The sequence below is a fragment of the Canis lupus genome, chromosome 35 (assembly GCF_048164855.1).
Source record: "Canis lupus baileyi chromosome 35, mCanLup2.hap1, whole genome shotgun sequence".
In the NCBI taxonomy this organism is placed as follows: domain Eukaryota; kingdom Metazoa; phylum Chordata; class Mammalia; order Carnivora; family Canidae; genus Canis; species Canis lupus.
In genome coordinates this window covers 17,044,138-17,058,859 of record NC_132872.1, presented here as the reverse complement: position 1 = coordinate 17,058,859, position 14,722 = coordinate 17,044,138, and the positions used below count along the sequence as shown (strand labels likewise).

The 14,722-nt window shown below is 38.3% G+C and overlaps 1 protein-coding gene across 1 annotated transcript; it reads left to right on the top strand.

Annotated features, from left to right (window-relative positions):
• The first annotated feature begins 528 nt into the window (after positions 1-528).
• Positions 529-14,464, top strand: C35H3orf85 (chromosome 35 C3orf85 homolog). Its single transcript, XM_072811710.1, has 4 exons — positions 529-575; positions 676-728; positions 12,469-12,602; positions 14,019-14,464. The coding sequence occupies exons 2-4, from the start codon at positions 680-682 to the stop codon at positions 14,106-14,108; spliced, it is 273 nt and encodes a 90-aa protein (XP_072667811.1). The 5' UTR covers positions 529-575; positions 676-679; the 3' UTR covers positions 14,109-14,464.
• The last annotated feature ends 258 nt before the right edge of the window (positions 14,465-14,722 follow it).

Genomic DNA, 14,722 nt, shown 5'->3' with positions numbered 1-14,722 from the left:
TGACCAGTTGGGACCCATCACCCATCATAATTCCCCTGAGATTCCTCTAAGTTGTTGTGTCTATCAGTAATTTTTACTCTATCGTTACTGTAATTCATGGTATAGAAGCATTTCGGTATGTTAAACACTCGGCTGTCAAGGACATCTGGGTTGTTTCCACTTCTTGCCTACTACTGATAAAAATGTAGTGAAACATTCTCGTACAAGTTTTTGTATGAGCATAAGTTTTCATTTCTCTGAGACAAATGCCCAGTCGTGCAATTGCCGGGTTGTATGGTAATTGCGTGCTCAGATTTATAAGAAACTGCCAAATTCTTTTTCAAAGTGACTGTACCATTTTATATTCCCACCAGCAATGTATGAGTGATTCAGTTTTTCCACCCTTTTTTTTTTTTTTACATTGTATGACATTAGTCTGGATGGATGATAAAATTAGTAAGTAAATACATGGCCCATATAAGAAGCTCGTAAAAAGTCAGTCCAAAAAGTCCAAAGGGTAAAAAGACGGGAGTCATATAAAAAAGCCATCTTAAGCAACGGCCTCTCTGACTTATCTCAGCTCACAGGGCTGCCAGGTATGCAGCAAATGCTTCATAGTCCTGGAAAGTAGCCGGTATGCCCTGAAGCTTTGCTTGGTCTAAATTAAAATAAATAAATCTTTTCTTTTCAAAACAGGATTATGGCCTATAAAATGCTTCAAGTAGCCCTGTGTTCAACATTGCTTATAGGTAAGAATCCATTTCTTTTTTATTTATCATGTCTTTTACAAAGATTAGGTTGACAGATAACCCCTTTTGACTTTTTCAAAGAAATGAACAGATAGGTTTTATCCACAGATCAATTCTAGAACATTAGGACAACCAAACTATCGTGTCGTGCTATGGTTTTGAACATGTTAGTGTTAATTGTGTGTGATCATTTTATTTCTATGTATCAACGTATTAATGTGTCACTATTGCTAAGAAATCTATTTAAGGGTTGCCTCCAAAGAAGTACTCTTGTGTCCTTGAACAAAGAAAAATTTTAAATGCTTTTTAGAAACTGTAATACTTACATAGTACCATTATGTGGAGACCTCAAGGTACTTTGAGAGTGTGAATTCATTAACCTTTAGAGCAAGCTGTAGCTCAGAGAAGTGGTGTTTTAAAGACAGATCAAGGAAGGCACTGAAGGTCAGATGATTTGCTGCCAAATTGACCCAATAATTCAGTGACTTATATCTGAATGGAACTGAGAGGTCATTTGTTTTTCTTGTAACCAAAACTGAAAATACTTACAAAGGTGTAAATTATTTTCACAGTTAAATCTCTACAATTTATATATACTTCTGATATGATGCTTAAATAAGAATAAATTTCTACCTTTATGATAAACTTGAGGCCCATGCAAAAAAGTTACATATTTTTCTTGAGGTGCACAGACACAGACACACAGAGATGTGTGTGTCCTAAATAAAAGGATATAGGTATATACCTAGAATATGAATCTAGATATGTGGGCATATATGTATGTGTATATAACTAGCCTTATATTCTTAAGCATGTAAATAATTTTGATAAATCATTTTAATTACCAATGTTATACTTTGCATTTGGGACATGTTTAAATAAATGATTTAGAAATTTTTAGCCAAGTTATTATTAGGTAATTATCATCAAGATGTGTAATCATACCCGGTTACAGCCCACCTCTCCAGATGAAGAAAGTGAGGCTGGTTCAGTTTAAGTGAGTGTATGAGGAGCACACTGTAAATTGAAGTCATGGGCTAGTTATAATCCATCAGTTATTGCTTTGCTTTACCTGCTGATCCATGCAGTTGGCTTTAGAGTGGGTGATGGTGTATTAGCGCAAGGCTAAAAGCACTGCTGCTGGTCTACATTCACCTGTGAACGTGCAGGGTCAAAGATATCTGGCAAAAAAAAAAAAAATCTGGCAAAAGGGAATTTGTGCTGCAAAATGACTTTTAGAGACTTTAAAAAAAAAGATTTTATTTATTTATTTGAGAGAAAGAGAATATAAGCAATGCGGAGGGGTGGAGGGAGAAGTAGACACTCTGCTGAGGAGCCCAACTCTAGACTCGATCCCAGGACGCTGAGATCATGACTTGAGCTGAAGGCAGATGCTCAATCTGCTAAGCCACCCAGGAGCCATTTTATTTTATTTTATTTTATTTTATTTTATTTATTTTATTTTATTTTATTTTATTTTATTTTATTTGAAAGGAGCCCTTTTAGGGACAGTCTTCCTTCCTTCCTTCCTTCCTTCCTTCCTTCCTTCCTTCCTTCCTTCCTTCCTTCCTTCCTTTTCTTTCTTTTTTCTTTCTTTCTTCTTTCTAAGATTTTATTTATTTATTTATTTATTTATTTATTTATTTGGGACACAGAGAGAAAGGCAGAGGCAGAGGGAAAAGCAGGCTCCCTTTTGGGAACTTGATGCAGGACTTGATCCCAGGATCCTGGGATCACAACCTGAGCCAAAGGCAGATGCTCAACCACTGAGCCACCCAGGCCATTTTAGGGACTTTCCTAAGAAACAAGTCAGAATTAAGTTTAGCTCCAGCTGAGATACAAATATGTCTATCTAGAAAGATAACTGGTTTGACTGACTTCACTTAAAACACAAATAAATAAAATTATGTGGTGAGAGTTCGTGAAATAATAAGTTGAGAATTAGAGCCTAAGGACAGAGGAACATTGACAAGGTGGGGTTAGCCCTTCAGATCTCAGGAAAGAAGCCTCTCCTGCATGTAGGCTGAGTACATGGAAGTCGTTAGAACCAGATTCATTTGTTACACTAATAATTTGTTTAACTGACACTTTCTAAATCATACAGCTCTCAAGTAGGAAATCCTAGCTTGGGTCAACTTTCTTCCCTTTTTCTCTCCCTCCCATTTTTCATTTAAGAATGCTACCTATTGATCTACACTTCCCTGGAAACTTCTACTTATCATAAGAAAATAACCATCTTTAAAAGTTTGTTTTTATATTTAAAAAAAGTTTTCTCCATTACAGATTAATTGTCTAACAAATTACTTTTGTCTAGAACTTAATTTGAAGCAAATAGGGAAAAGATCTCATTATCCATTTTCCTAATGGGAATGCTGAAGCCAAAAATGATGAAGAACCTTCCCCAAGTAATTACATTTATAAACACAGTCCTCAAATCATTTTATTGATTTTCTTAAAATAGTAATTTATACACATAGGAACTGGTTCCTCGGTCAGAGAATTAGAAATCCGAGTGTCATGATTTGATTAAAAAACAAAAACAAAAACCCTCTCTTCAGCATTTAGGTCAAGAATTGCCTTCTATAATAAACCCAGCAAGCATTAATACTACTCTTTTAAGTCTTTATTCTGTGGGCAGGGGTTTTCCATATGTTACTTTAAGTCAACTCTCATAATCACTCTGCAAATAAGTATTATGATTTTCATTGTATAAGGGAATTTTGGCTTAGAGAAGTTAAGTGAGCTGTACAGCTAATCCATGGTGGATGCTGGACTCATGTGCAAATTCTACAGCTAGCTCTTCCGATAACAAAACCCTTCTTTCATCTAAACAAACTGTCCCCCCCAAAAATAAATAAACAAATAAACAAACAAACAAACTGTCCCCTTGGTGCTGCCATGCTAGATATGGAATATGTAGCTATGGTATAGGCAAAGGAGCACACAACAAGACCTCCTCATGAAAAAGGAATAAAGCCAGTATCACAGCCATTGGTTCTACAAGAACAAGCCAGGAGTTAGGGAGCTGGGTGACTTTAGGTGAATAAACAGAGCCACACTGAGATATAACCAGAAGACTTCTATGGCAGTTTCTAGTTGTGGTGAGGGTAAACAGAAGTCCTAAACTCATATGTTCCACCTCCATAGGACACTCATCAAAATCAAACAGCCCCATTTCACACAAAGAAGACATATGGAAAATACACATATTTGGAAAGTATTTCACAGAGTAAATAAACCAGTGAAGTTGACCCATATGTGAGACAATTTGGAGGTTCGTGCCCATATTGTTGACCTGTGATCAGATCACATGAAGTGCAAGCATGTCTTCTGGTTTTAGACAGGGGAAGTGAACTGCCTTTTGCCTGTTTCTCTAGCATTACTCTAGCTCTTACTTTTCACCCTACACCTAGTAACCAAGAGCAATTTGTCCTGAAGGTTTTTGTTTCTCTGAGTCGTTGGGTTGGTTTGGTGTTTTGTTTTTAAAGATTTTATTTATTATTTATTCATGAGAGGCAGAGACATAGGTAGAGGGAGAAGCAGGTTCCCTGCATGGAGCTTGATGCAGGACTCGATCCTAGGACCCTAGGATCACACCCTGACCCAAAGGCAGATGCTCAACCACTGAGCCACCCAGGCGTCCCAGCTTGGGTTTTTGAGATAACAGCTTTAAGCTCACATTTTCTTCCCCTTGACCCACTCGGCCCCGCCAGTGCTTGCAAGTTTGCCTTTAGCACCATCCATGGAAGGAAGGGCCCTTCCCAGTTACCCAGCCACCCCTCCCCCCTTCACTGCCCCATTCCTTGAAGAGTCTATATTTCTGGATATAGTTTTGCTTTTTTTTATAAGAACTCATTCTTAATTTTATCTACTCACTTTGGCTTCAGATTGATTGATGTTCTCAAGAAAGCAAGTAGTGAGAATAACCTGGGAAATATCTCAGTTAGAAAAAAATATCATTGCCTATGACTAGATCCGTTGAGCTCTCTGGGTGTTGCCGAAAAGCCATCTATTTTCCTGCCCACATTGCATCATTTGTCATGGCACTGGAGTTGGAAATTCCATCAACACACACAGGCAATGACCCAGAAGGGGTTACTATTGACTCATATAAAACACTGTCTTTCGTGAGTTACACATTTCGCTGCCCACAAAATCAAAAGTTAATAAAAGATCTACCAGGTCCAAAACATGCCTCAGGGAATGACATGGTAGTGCATGTGAGCACGTGTGTGGGTGTATGTTAGCACGTTGAGAGCAGGTCAAGACAGACTGAACTCCAACTCAAGCAACACTAGCTCCTGTTTACTTTGCAAAGTAGTCAACACACCAGCAATTGTAACGTCACTAAAACCAAAGTTCCCTGAGTTAAAAGTTCATTTACAAAATACGAAAGCATTTCATTAACAGTTTAGTAAAACCATGGGATTTGAGAGCTGGTCCCCAAGTTCAGTGTCTCTTTCTTCCTTTCCAGCTGACTTTCATCCATCCTGCCCTCTGTCTTTTTACTTCTCTGTTCCCTTTCCCCATGGCTTTTCACCTTTCGTAACCTTTCATTTTTGTAACTTCCCTTCTTTGTCTCTCCTTTCTTTGATTTCTTTTCTTGATTTCTCCTGTTTCCTTCTTTCTGTCTCAAACCCCAAATTTCTTCTCTCTCATTCTCTCTCATTAATTTTAATCTCAATTGCAGCAAAGTGAGAGAGCCTATTATACTAAATATAGCTCTTCTGTCTTCTGCCATAAATTTTTGGGTCAGTGATGAAAATTTAGAGTGGGAAGAAAAAGATAACTATTTTATAACAAAAATTATTTACTTAGCCCAGAGAATAAAAGATTCAACTTTAAACATATGAACCTAAACATGACATGTACTTGAATCACTCACAAAATTATAAAATTTCTCCTACACTTAGAGCGATCTTTGAAAATTTTGCCATATTGCCGAGATGCCTGTATATACTTTTTCCTGATCCTCTTTTGTATTTAATCCCTAGTGACCATTTATACTTTGTTTTAATACTTAATTTATGTGCTTGAGCATTTATTTCGTCTTTTTTTTCTAAAGACATAGACATGTTACAGGAAGTGACTAAAACTCAGTGCAATAAAAATAGTAAATAATAACTGTTATTCTTTAATTGCTTATGCTGAATGCTAAGTGCTTTATGTTCAGCATCCCATACTGAGTATTTTTAAGCTTGTAGCAGGACTGTCATGCTTATTCTCCATCTCTGGCACCAGGCATCAAGTACCACTACAAATAGCAGCGTCACCTCACCTCTCCGGGAAATAGCTAGCTATGGCCCATCCTGTGGATTTGCTGGTCATTTTTGTGTCTTCTACCCCTGCTAAATCCCATCACATTTATTCACAGACATACAATTCCTTCCCTCATGTAACTGCCTATGAATATTCACAGCTGTGGCTTTCCAGGGATGACAGGCTCTTATTGGCTGGAGTGCCCAGTCTGTGCTATATTTTTTTTTCCTATTTCTTAGTGAGGCTCTGAGACAATAGACCTGTTGTCTGACACATAGAACTCCTGTCCCCTTTCTTGGCCTGCTTTTGATCTAGTTGAAAAATAAATCAAAGATGATCATAGAAGGCAATCAATTCCCTTTATTACTGGGAAAGGCTAATTTGGAATATATAGCAGTGTAAGATAGAAAGGGCCTGCTGACTGGACCCCAGAATTTGGCAAATTTCATCTCCGGTTGCAGGTTGTGGAACCAGAAGAGAAAGTGTGATCTCTGAGCGCAGCTAACTCTCAAGAGGAAGAAGTAGGAGCTGACTGGACATGCCAAGTTATGCCTCTTGGACCTACCAGTTACCTGGGGCACTGCCCCTTCCGAGGGGCACTGTCTACAAAGGGGAGATGAGTGGTTAGAGGCTACTCTAAAAGAGCTCCCTCCACAGAGAAGAAAACAGGACTCTGCCCTCAGACTCTGTCCTTGGATTCTGTATCTTAACATTTCACATCAGGCTTTCCAGAACCCTTTTAGCAGATAGGTTCCTACCACGAGGATCATCTTCATGGTCACGTGCACAGTATAAAGACTATTCAGTTATGACTCCACTATCAAATTTAAAGACTCTTTTTCAGCCCTCCCTGGGTGATAGCAAAATAGGGAAGCATTCCATTTCTAACTATACATCTTCCATTACCAGCATGCTGCTCCTCAGCCCATGATGGGTTCTCATCTCTGTGTGTAACGTGAATACATTTTTACTTGTATTGCTTTAATTATTGGCTAGATCTATTCTGACTTCTCTTTCACTTATTTCTGTCTCTCTCAGTGCTGAATTTCTCAGCATGTGAGCTCCTTGACAGTACTAGGAGCTGTACCCATTAAGCAAATTCTACATATTTTGATGCCCTAATATCATGCAGAGAAAGTAGTTTTCAATTAATGACCTATTGATTATGAATACATTCCAGTTAAAAATATCAGAGGCACAAGACATCTTAGTTAGCTTCCTATGATCCAGCCCTGTTTTACAGAATAGGAAACGGGGGTGGGGGGTAGGAGTAACCAACTAATGATCCAACTAATCACTGGCAGGGCCAGGATAAGACTTCCCATCTCTGATCCTTCTTGGTTTGTGTGGCAAGAGCTGTGATCTCCAACGTCTCCACATTCTGAAGTGTCTGCCTCATTTTGACTCACAGAATTTTCTGCAGAGGATATTTGAGACATGTTTAGATAGCAGAACTAAGCTTGACAGATCCATTAAAACTACTATGATATGGGATGAAAGGAAGGAGGGTGTGTAGGGAGTTGGAAAGAAAAAAGAGGGAGATTTTTTTTTATAGCTTATGATTCTAACTTTTAAAAAAAGACATTAACCTGGCTGATACTGCCTACATTAAAAAAAAATTTAAAAACCAACAAACTAATAAAAGTCAGGGTTCAGTTTTCAAACCCCAGCAGTATTATATAGGCTTACAAACACAAACTCTGATCTTGCTCTCACTAACTTTCAAGGTTTGTCAGACAGGATGAAAAAGGGAGGAGAAGTTTCTCAAGCAGAGAGGATAATAGCGTGCCCTTCTGTATCACTTGCATTTTATTTCCAGCCCTGCCAATGACTTACTAGGTGACCTTGAGTGAGTCATTTCATCTCCGTGTGTCAATTTTCTCATTTGTAAAGTAGGACAATAAATACTACTTTCTGTCTCTCTTGTGGGTGATGCTATTATCGCCATCAATTAATATTTATTGGATGCCTGTTGGGCGCATAATGGTGAGGTAGGCGCTTTGTTCAGGGGCAGGGGGATGGGGAGGGGGAGATTATATCAGTGAAACATTTTCCGTGAGCAAAAAGAGAGAAGATTTACAAAAGACAGAATTATTAGAGCTGAAAATAGCTATGACTTATATTTTAAAGCATGCTTCTCTGTCAAGATTTATGTCATAGCATTTTTTTTCCCTTAGCGATTATACAATGCACCGGGACAACCACGGTACAGAATATTGGTTTTACTTTTGGATGATTCCAAGTAACACTACCTTAAGTGGTTACTGTACTTTATCTTGCTATAAATTATATTGTAAGCATAATTTATGTAGAGACATTTATTAGAGGGGCGCCCGGATGGCTCAGTCGGTTAAGTGGCCAACTCGATTTCAGCTCAGGTTGTGATCTCCAGGTCATGAGATTGAGCCTCTCTTCTCACTCTGCGCTCAGCAGAGAGTCTGCTTGGGTGTCTCTCTCCCTCTCCCTCTGCACCTCCCCCTGCTCCTTCACACTCTCTCTTTCTCTCTCAAGCAAATAAACAAATCTTAAAAAAAGAAATATTTATTAGATATCGATATTGGATCTTCTTTGCCTAAATACTCTCTTCATTTTGAAACCCCCCTCCTTTTTTTTTTAACAGAATATGAGCACACTACACATGTCACACTGTAATTGACACCTTTTCTTCAAAGAGAATGAAGAGAAATCTGGAAGTCGCCTATGAACACATCTCAGTTAAAACCAGAACTTCAGTGCTGGTGGTTCTGCACCAGCGAGCCCAATGGATGAGTTCTCTATTCTGTTCCAATCAGCCCTGTCTTCCCATCCCTGGTGTCAATCACCTGATTCAGGCCCTACTTATCTCTCCACCAGACCATTACGAGAGGCTCCAACCTGTGTCTCTCACTGTCTTCCTTTTACCATCTGCTTTCTAACACGACTGACAAAGGAGTTTTCAAAAGTATCTGTGAATGGGTAAACAAAATGTTGGCATATAGGTACAAAATATTATTCAAGTTTCAAAAGGAATGAGATGCTTATATATGCTTCAACATGCAAATCTTGAAGATACTCTACTAAGTAAAATAAATCAGACACAAAGGGACAAAGAGTACATGATTCCTCTTACATGAGGTACCTACAATAAGCAAGTTCATGGAGATAGAAAGCTAATGGTGGTGACCAGGGGCTGGAGGAGAGAGTGATGGGAATTGTTAAAGGGTACTGAGTTTCCATTTAGGGAGAAGTTCTTGAGATAGTGATGATGATTGGAAAACTGTGAATGTGCTTAATGCCACTAAACTATGCAATTAAAAGTGGTTAAAACGGTTTTATATAATGCATATTTTATCATAATCAAACCAAAAAAATTGCAAGTAAATCTGGTCCTATCATTTTCTTGTTCAGAAATATTACTTGAAGAATAAAGTCCAACCTCCTTGATGTGACAGTAATAATCCTCCAACATTCTCTCTGACCACATGCACACCTCAGCTCTACCCTGCCATCACATTGGCAAAGTCGGGGTCACCAAATCTGAGCCTTACTGTGCTTCTCTGTTCCTTGGCTCACCAATCTTCTTCAGCCCGGAACACATGCTCTTTGCTTCCACTCCCTTCTTCCTAACTGTGGAGACATTCCATAAGCATGAAAGCTCAACTCAAAACCAATTTCTCCATGCTACCTCCATGCTACCTCCATGCCAATATCAGAACTAATCACTCCTCCTTCAAACTGTATGGTCATAGTATATTTCCTTATAAATTATTTATGAACTCTGAATATCATGTGAGTTACTTAGCGGCAAGGGTTGTTTTTTGTTTCTCTTTCTATGCAATGAGGATTATCAGAGCAAGTAGAGATCTCATGGCACAAAATTTGTGTAAGCTTAGAAGCCAGTTTCTTCTTCTATTTGTGGACTCACTTGCTTCATCTGGGGCTCAGGTCTGGTGGTTAGCAGTTTATCCTGACATCAGTAGGCACTCATAATGCATTGTATTAGTTATCTACTATGACCTAACAACCTCTCCAAACCGTAGCAACTTAAAATAATCAATGCTTATTATTTTACAGTTTCTAGGAATCTGGGAGTGGCTTAGGTCACAGATTGTGACTCAGGCTCTCTCATGAGATAACAGTATAGACGTCAGTGAGGACTGTTGTGATCTGAAGGCTTAACTGGAATGAAAGCATCCAGTTCCCAGGTGGTTTGTTTGTATGACTGTTGGTGGGAGGATTCAGTTCCTTGACAGGCTGCTTGAGTGTCCTCACAACATGGTAGTGGTCTTCCATTAGAGCAAGTGATCCAAGAAAGGCACAAGGCAGGAGCTGTAACACCTATTTTGTGCTAGCCACAGAAAGCACACACTGTCATTTCCACAGTTCCAGGGTCTGCCCTACTGAATGAAAGAAGACCACAGAAGGTATGGATACCAAGAAGGCAGTGGTCTTTGGGGGACATCTTAGAGGATGGCTTCCCCAGGCATGCTAGCTTAGTTATATTGAATTAGATGACCTAGAAGCAGGACACTATTACTTCTATCATCTGTTACTAATATCTTCTGAAAGTTGACTTTTGCCTTTCTTTTTTAAACCATGAATAACTAAAATTGTTAACCCCCTATTCATAGAGAATATGTGTAAGTCATTTTTCTACCCTCCATCACTAGTGTTTTGCACCTAGAGGCAGCCTGAGTGATGTATAACATCCACAGAGGTTGTCATTTTCAATAAGTAGGTAGTTAAAACTAGAACTTAGCAGGGTAACAAATTAAGCTAAAAGTAATAGAGCTAATAATTAGAGCCCTGCTTAGTACTCAAGGTCAAGCTTGGAAAAGCATGATATCATAGGAAATGTATAAGTAATGATTGTCTCTTTTCTATAAATGCATAAGACTAATATTATTATTATTATTTAGTAGTAGTAGTACTACTACTATTACTGCTGCTGCTGCTTTTCTTTGGCCCCAAGCCTTCCCGTCTCTTAGTTATAATATCGCACAGTGGCTTTAAAGGGAGAATTCCATCTCCCCTTCCTACTAGCTATGTGGCCTTGAACATAGTATTTAACTTTTCCTGTGATATAGTTACCTTGTCTGCAAAATGAAATGATTGACAGTACTGCTCCTTAGGTTTGTTGTATTAAATAAGGTAGTTCAGGTATTTTTTAGCACAATGCTCAATAAATGTCAACTCTCATTGTTATTTGTGTGTATGTGTGTGTGTATATATATATATATACACACACACACACGCACAAGTAATTTAGCCACCTATAACCATTGTGTTCAGATATCTGTTTTACAGATTCCCAGTGCCACACCATTCCTCCAGCTTAAAATCGAAAGTCTTTCTCCTTCTCCTATCCCACTAAATTTAATCTTTTCTTTAAGGAATAGGTTCAGCAATTTTTCTGACCATGAAAATGTCTGTTGGTGCCTCAGAGCTCCAAAGCTCAATAATGACACCTTCTCCTAAACTCCCTTGGCACAATCAAATGCTATGTTGCCTTGTTTTATTTTGAATCTTGGACTCCCTCATACCCTTGCCCTACAGAGGGGAGGTTTCGTATCTTATAGTTCACTATAACCCTGGTCAATAGAGTCTTATTAATGATGAAGCTTGGAGTACTGAACATGACATTTGTAATAAATGCTTATCACAAGCAATGAACAGATTGTATTGTTACCACAAATAGGTCAGGAGTGTATTCTTCCTTGATATTGATTCAGATTACAACTCTGAATGTGGTTGTGTTTTATCTGGAAATGAAAATACAATATAGACTTAAAATTTCAAGATACTAAAAATGTCTAGGTTTTAAAAACAATCATTTTTCTTCCTTAATCCTGGAGTGGGAAGGAATACAAAATGCAAACCTCTTCAATTCAATGACAGACCTATCAATACTAACAATTTAAGCCATGGTGCCAGATTTGGAAGCAGTCTACTTCAAACTGAAAGATATGTTTCTCTTTTGGAAGGCTCGGAAAGGAAGACTAAGATTGTTGACTGCCTGGTTTGAGCCAAATGGTTTACAACCATTAATAGAGCCAACCCTTTATGGTAATCCTATATTATTGTGTTACTGTGTTATTACTATGCTTTTCTTTTCTTTCTTTTTTTTTTCTTTTTTTTTCTTTTTATACGCAAGAAAATTACAGCTAGGAAAAATTAAGCAACCTGTCCAAAAAAAGTGATAGAGCTAGAATTTGAATCCAGGTGTGTGGGCTCCCATGCAGGTACAGAAGGCTCTAAAAAATTTTTCCCATCTAGCACTAGCTTTGATGCTGCACTATATTGAGGACATGTAGGGTGATGATAGCACAGTGATAGAGGAAGGCTGAGGAGAAGTCACCTTTCTCCGTGTATAGCTTTCTCAGGGCTCGCTTCTCAGGCACCCAACCTCCCAAAGGCCATAGCTGTGTCTCTTAAAAAGATAAACATTGAGATGTAAACTACTGCCCTAAAAGATGCTGTGCTCTTGGACTCTGAATTACAGGAGCATTGGGAGCACCATTTTTGTCGGAGGACCCAGCAAACCAGTTCCTACATCTCAAAAGACATATATATTTGCAGAATTACTGGGACCCAGATCACAATCCAAATATGTGGGGAAACACGCTGGCCGATCAGGTATTTGCATTAGAAACAACGCACCATCTCTATCTTGCTAAGTAGACACTGCCACAGCAGGCATCAGCACACCACCAGCCCAACCTATGATTTTTTTCTCTCTAGCCACTCTGAGCTATACTTGACCTTTCCTCACCATAAAGTGACTTTTGTGCAGTAAACATCACGTCTTCCTCCAAGACTAAAATCAAATGCTTCCCTCCTTTCTGAAGCCTTACCCTTCTTTCCTGGGCTTCTTTTTTGCCCTTCTTTCCTTTCTCTCCTTTGCATGCCGTTCATGTGTGAATCGCTCTGTAACTATCACACTGGGATTAGCTTGCCTTGTGCACCCAGCCTCCCTTACCTCGGCTACAGAAGTAAGGTGCACAACTTATCCATCAAGGTCATTATTCTCAAGAACTATCAAAATGACTGTTACTCGGTCTAATCTCAGTAGATTACTGCACGTTTGTGTAGGTGGATGAAAGAATCACAGTCACATTTTAGTTCCCTTTCAGTTATTCAACAGCTTATTTTCCACTGTGATAATTATGCAAACCCTTAATGTCATTCCTTCATTTGCTTGCCTTTGTACAGTTTTCTATTCATTTGGAAGTCTCACTTCAAGAGAAATAAAGAAGAAATGTACCTTAGCCAGTTTTATTCCATGTTTACTTTTTTGATGAAAGAAAACACTGAAACTCCAGGCCAAATGAAATTGCTGAATTGTCTGAGTATTTCAATTATTCATGATTTCCCTCTTAAAATTGAGCTGTTCAGAAAATAAAAATGTATAACAAATTAATTAATCCCTTCACTTGTTTGCCCTTTTACACATGTATCAGGTTCTATCATTACATTAGAGGGTTGTATAAAGTCATTTAAAAAAAAATGACTGTCTTTGTTTTTCTGGGGCCTGGGTCCTGTCCTTACTCTGCATGGTTGAGTTTTAACTGGTCTACCAGGATTGGCTCATTGCTGGTTAGCATTTGCTGATGCAAACCACCAGCTTGAATAATGCATTTAGTTTTATGCATGTTTTTCTCCAACAAGCATCATTTAGAGATATTAAAACCAGACATTTGTTTATTTGGCAAATTAAATATTACATAAGCGGGTAGACTGTGTCTTCTTTATGGAATACTGAAATTTTCAAGTGTACTCCTGCCTATAATTATAGGCCAGTGCTATGATCAACTGACAAATATAATAGGACGCTGCCACATTGGTTCCTACAGTGGCCCCAAAATACTGGAAAACACTTAAGCACCAAGTATACAGGTCACTAAAAGTATGTTAACCAAACCTTATTTGGTATTATTCTTCCACTCTACTTCCTAATCTTTTAGGATTATCTGTACAATAACCCAAACACAATTGATATAACATGCACTCTCCATACTCAGAGATCATGACTTGAAGTTTCTTTTGTTGCAGGTTCATGAAACATGGACTGCTTTGAAAACAACAGCAGAGTATTATCTGAATATGAATTCCTTCACTCTTGACGTATCCACTGCCCAGTAAATGTGCTTTGATGGTTCAACCAGGAGAGCAAAAATAGGGGAAGTCAACATGGCAATGAACCCAAACCATGGGCTTTGGAGACCTGGAGGCAAATCCATGCCACTCACAAGATTATTTCATACATCTGTCTCATGGAGCTGTTAAAGATTATTTAATATGTCCATCTCATAGAGCTGTTGAAAGGAGTAAATATGAAAACCCAAGTAGAATTAGAAGTTCTCAATAAATTATAGAAAACCTAGAATTAAAAGTCCTCAATAAATTATAGCTCTTAAAATGAGAACTAAAATAACATTTATAAAAAGGGGGCTTTTACGGAGAAGGAAATTAAAAACAAAACCATAATGTCTTTAAAACTCACTGTTGATAGTTTACTTTCCATTGCTTCCTTTTTGAGAGAGTTCACTAATTAAAGGAAGAGAGGACTCTCAAATGGAGTTGGTTCTCTCCTTTTTCTTCAATACTTTTCACTTTCTAAAGGCAGCCTATTTTAAAATAGTGCTTTTGAAACTTTTCCATCAAAGGTGTATTGCTGAGGGCAGTAGAGAATATCATCTTAACTCCTATTTGGGAGCAGATGATGACTGGGAACCCATTGGAAACATTCATCTGTA